The sequence below is a fragment of the Pongo abelii genome, chromosome 6, assembly GCF_028885655.2.
Source record: "Pongo abelii isolate AG06213 chromosome 6, NHGRI_mPonAbe1-v2.0_pri, whole genome shotgun sequence".
NCBI classification, from domain to species: domain Eukaryota; kingdom Metazoa; phylum Chordata; class Mammalia; order Primates; family Hominidae; genus Pongo; species Pongo abelii.
This window is the reverse complement of record NC_071991.2, coordinates 1,245,544-1,250,000: the sequence shown is the minus strand read 5'-3', so window position 1 is coordinate 1,250,000 and position 4,457 is coordinate 1,245,544. Positions and strand designations below refer to the sequence as shown.

The 4,457-nt window shown below is 66.7% G+C and overlaps 1 protein-coding gene across 1 annotated transcript in view; it reads right to left on the bottom strand.

Moving 5' to 3' along the window:
* UNCX (UNC homeobox) overlaps positions 1–3,951 on the bottom strand; it is a 4,605-nt gene extending 654 nt beyond the window's left edge. The window contains exons 1-3 of the mRNA XM_024241290.3: positions 3,529–3,951; positions 3,130–3,305; positions 1–990 (exon numbers count right to left, since the gene is read on the bottom strand). The exon at positions 1–990 is cut by the window's left edge and continues 654 nt beyond it. Of these exons, the coding sequence (XP_024097058.1) occupies positions 1–990; positions 3,130–3,305; positions 3,529–3,802 (1,440 nt within the window). The 5' untranslated portion in view covers positions 3,803–3,951. The remainder of the gene's footprint in view (positions 991–3,129; positions 3,306–3,528) is intronic.
* Positions 3,952–4,457: the final 506 nt, after the last annotated feature.

The window sequence follows — 4,457 nt, the reverse complement described above, 5'->3', positions numbered from 1 at the left end:
CCCCGCGTCCGCGCAGTCCCCGCCGCCACTCTCGGTAGCCGCCGCCGAGGCGAGGTCCCGGAAAGGCGCCGGGGCCGGGGCCGGGGTCCCCGGGGAGGCGACGGCGTCGGGGCTGGGACGCGCGAAGGCCGAGTCCGGAGCGCCGCCGGGCCCCGAGAAGGCCCCGAAGCTGGCCTGGGCGGGCGGCGCGGGCGGCACGGCGGGCGCGGGCGGCGCGTCCTTGGGCGCCGGCTCCAGGCCCGCGCCGCCCTTGAGCGCGGCCTGCGGCACCAGGAAGCCGAGCGGCTGCGTGATGGGGTAGAGGAGGAAGTGGCCCTTGCCGATCAGGGTCCGCGGCGCGCACGGCAGCCCGGGCGCGAAGTCCAGCCCCGCGGCGGCGGCGGCGGCGGCGTTGGAAGCGGCTTTCCGGCGCGGCGGCGAGTCGGACAGGAGGCTCTCCACGCTGAATGGGCTGGCCTTCGGCAGCCCCGCGGCGCCGCGCTCCACCGCCGCCACAGCCGCCCCTGGCCCGCACGAGGCCGCGTCCTTGTCCGCAGGGCGACCTGGGCGCGGCTGTGGGCCGGCACCGCTTCTTTGGCTCGGGTAGAAGGCGGGGTCGCAGGTGCCGGGTGCAGGCGGCTCGCCGGGAGGGGCGGGCGCGGTCCCCGCGGCGCCCGAGGCGTGCGCTCCGGGGCCCTTGGCGGCGGGCGGCGGCGGCTCGGGCGGCTCCGGAGAGAGGCCGCCGCCGCCGCTGTCGCTGTCGGAGCTGGGCGCGCTGTGCAGGGACAGGCCGCCGGGCGAGTGCAGGTGGCGGCCCTGGCTCTTCAGCAGCTTCTTCTCGTGCTTGCGCTTCTTCTTCTCCATCTTCTCCAGCTCCTTGCGCGCGATCTCCTCCGGGTCCATGGGCTCGCCGCTGCACGTGGTCGGGTGCGAGTTGTGCGCCGGCCGCCCCGGGCCCTTTTTCGTGTTCTCCTTCTTCCTCCACTTGGCCCGGCGGTTTTGGAACCAGACCTAGAGCAGCCGGATAGGGGAGAGGAAGCCACAATCAGGCGGCGGGCTGGCCGCCGGGACCGAGGACCTCCCCGCTCCCCCCCAGAGGGGCCTGCACAACCTCCGCTCGGCCGGGGGCGGGAGTCAGGCCGCGCGGCCGAGCCGGCCCTGAGCTGGGCTTTGCCACTGGAGCTGCAGGTTCCAGCGAGCGCCTTTTCCACCCGGAAGGCGCGTAGACGGGGCCTCCCGGCCAGCTTCCCGCTCTGGCTTCTCACCTCGGGGACCTGGGAGCCGCCCCTTACTTGGGGGGCCTGTCTGGCCCCGGACGGAGGGCGTCGGGTTCCTGGTCCGGAGGCAGAGAGCAAGGCCCCTGTTCGCCCTTCCTGGCCGTTCACGGCTCGTGTTCTAAGCAGCCCGCCCGGCCTGGCGCTGACCGTCCTGCTGCTGGACCGCTGAGCCACAGCCGCCCTCCACACCTGTCTTCGGCCCCTTGGAGACTGTGTCAAAGCCCACATTTCGGGGGTGGGGGCGGATTCCCTTGAAGGGAAATATGGGTGCTTCTTCGTCCGGAAGGGCCTGGGGAGCCGTACTTGGGTGGGCCTCTGGAGCCTCCCTCCCAGGACACAGCTAACACAGCCTTCTTTCTGCAAACCCTGGGCCAGGGCACCACCAACAGAGCCTTCCCAAACCTGCCGTCCTTGGCCTGGGCCACCGGCCAAGGCAGGTGGGGAGGCAAGAGGCGACCACCAGGCCGGAAGGAGAGGCTGGGCCCATCCCGTCTCTTCCACCCTCTCTGCAGTCCTTGTCCTGGGGAGTCACACAGGACATCCGGGGACAGCAGCGCTACACCCTCACTCAACCGCCAGCCACCAAACACACACAGTCAAATCCGTCTGAGCCCCGCGGAACCTCGGGCAGTCCCGCCCTCCCCAAGAGAGCGCGTTAATACCGATTCTTTGTCGCGGCCATACAGTGACTTGCACAATAGCAGGCCCAGCCTGGTCGCAGGGAGCCTTGTCCATGGGGAGGTCTCCAGCATGAAGCCGAGCCCTCCCCAAGGCTGTAACCGCCTTTTCCTTCTTTAAACTTTTTTTTTTTTTTTTTTTTTTTTTGGTGCGAATTCTGGACTGCCTTGCCTGTAAGAATTAGTCATTATCGTATTAGGGGAGACATGAAGGGGTCTTGACTTCACTTAAGACACTTAGAACAAATTGGATAAAAGGATTTCCAAGCAGAAGAGGTCATGAGAGGAGGTCCGAGAGCAGGACAAACACACCTTTTTAGACAAAGCTATTGGTGATAAACAGGCGTTTTGCCAGCGTCTGCCTCAACGCCTAGCACCCACAACCGCACACCGCACCACAGACCTAGACACCACACCGCACCTACCGCAGAAAAAGAGGATTTCTTTGATCCAGGGAAACATTTAATTATGCACAAATCATCTTGGAATTTTTAATCCACCAAGCTGACACTGTATTTTTAAAAGAATACCATCAGCCATCTCCAAATGATAGCAAATTTACGGGAAAGCAGTCATAAGAAAAAGATGAGACCAGGGTTATTATTAAAAATTCAGACACCTTTTTTTCTCCCACTTTCTCAATGTGTTAACTGTTTAAGCTTCTGCCTCAGCTGTCCCCTTCTGCAAAGCGATGAATAAATACATGTTTCCATCTGAATATTTTGCAGGCGCAAGGTAAACAGACTCGTTCGCTCCAGGCTGGGTGACAGAGCCTCGCGCGGGAGGTTGAGGCGGTGCGGGGGCGAGGGGGGGTCCCCTTCCCTCTCTCCTCCGGGTTGGAGCCAAGCCGGCCCCTCCTCCCCCCTCCTCGCCCCTGCCTGGAGACCTCACTTGGCCCGGCCTCCGCCAACCCACCACGCCGCTTCCCGGTTCGGACGCAGCCGCTGTTCTGGCTACTCGGGTGCTGCCGCCCGCCCTTCTCAAGCCACCCAGGCTTTTGGGGGGCAGTTACCCACCCCGCTGTCCGTGAGGGGCCAAGCCCCAGAACCCCCACCCCTCCACTCTTCCCCAGCAGGCGAGCACGAAGCGGGCCCGCGGCAAGGGGACGATATCTCGCCACTTGGAACAAAGGCGTCCCGGCGCGCCCCGAGCCCGGGGTCCGGATGGCGGATCCGGGAGTGACGCCGGGTCTTTACCTGAACTCGGGACTCGACCAGGTCTAGGCGCAGCGCCAGCGCCTCGCGCATGAACACGTCGGGATAGTGGCTCTCGTTGAACGCCTTCTCCAGCTCCTCCAGCTGCCAGCCGGTGAAGTTGGTGCGGGTGCGCCGCCGCTTGCAGCCCGGGCTCTCCTTGTCCGGGTCCCCCGAGTCTGCGGGCAGTCACAAGACGCCGCGCGGCTCAGCCACCGGCCCAGGCCCGACCCCCACCCCTCCCTCCCGCTACCCGCTGGCCGCCTGGATCCGGGGGGCGCAGAGACGGCTGCCTAGGAGCCTGCTCTCCTTCGCCAGCCCCGGGCCCGCCAGCGCCTCGGCCGGACCAGGGCCCCCACCCCCAGCCGCGCTCCTCCCCGCCCGCCCGCCCGCCGCGCCTACCTGACAGCTTGAAGGGCTGGCCGTCCCCGCCGACCCCGCAGGCGGCTGGCAGCAGCGGCGTGGGGTTGACCACCGAGGCGGCGGCGGCGCACGAGCCCCCGAGCAGGCCGTCGATGGAGAAGGGCACCGAGGCGGCGGCGGCGGCCGACTGCAGCTGGTGCCCGGCCAGCTCGTACACGTGGTGGTGACCCAGCGGGTAGGGGAAGCCCACCACGCCGCCCAGCGAGCCCCCGAACTGGGCATGCGGGTGTTCCAGGAGGCGGCCGTCCATCATCTCGCGCGGGGGGCCGGCGGGGCCGGTGGCGGGGCGCGGGGGCGCGGGCCGGGGCCGGGGCGGGCCAGCGGCGGGAGGCGCGGGCGGCGGCGGCGGCGGAGACAGGGACCCGGAGCCCCACACATGCTTCGCCCGCACTCCGGCGCTTTACTTATCAACATCAAGCTCCCGATAATTAGCCGCGGCCCGGGGAATTTGGGACCAATAAGAAGCGCTAATCGGCTCTGACGTCAGAGGCGTGCTGGGTGCAGGGAAACGTTTTCCATATCGATTGCTAATTATACCTGACATGCACCTCAATAAACAGTATCAGGAACTGTCACAACAAGACGGGCTGGGGGGTGGGGGGAGCCGGAGGGAGGGAGGGAGGGAGGGGCCGCCCAGGGCCGGGCAGGCGCGGGCTGGGGCCTGGGCCCGGGGCAGGGGCCCCCAGCTAGCCCCCCACTTCACTCGGGGCCGGCCCCGAGCCCGCGCCTCCCCCCAGCCGCCGCCTCCCCGCCCCTCCGCAAATCACTAATAGATTTCCCTTTAAAACATTCAGCGCCGTGTTGTGGGGATTTTTCACCAGAAATGCTGTACTCTCTGAACCTTTAAAGTGATGTTGCTCCAATTACAGAGAGACATTGAGCGGCAAATAGACTGATCCAATAATAGG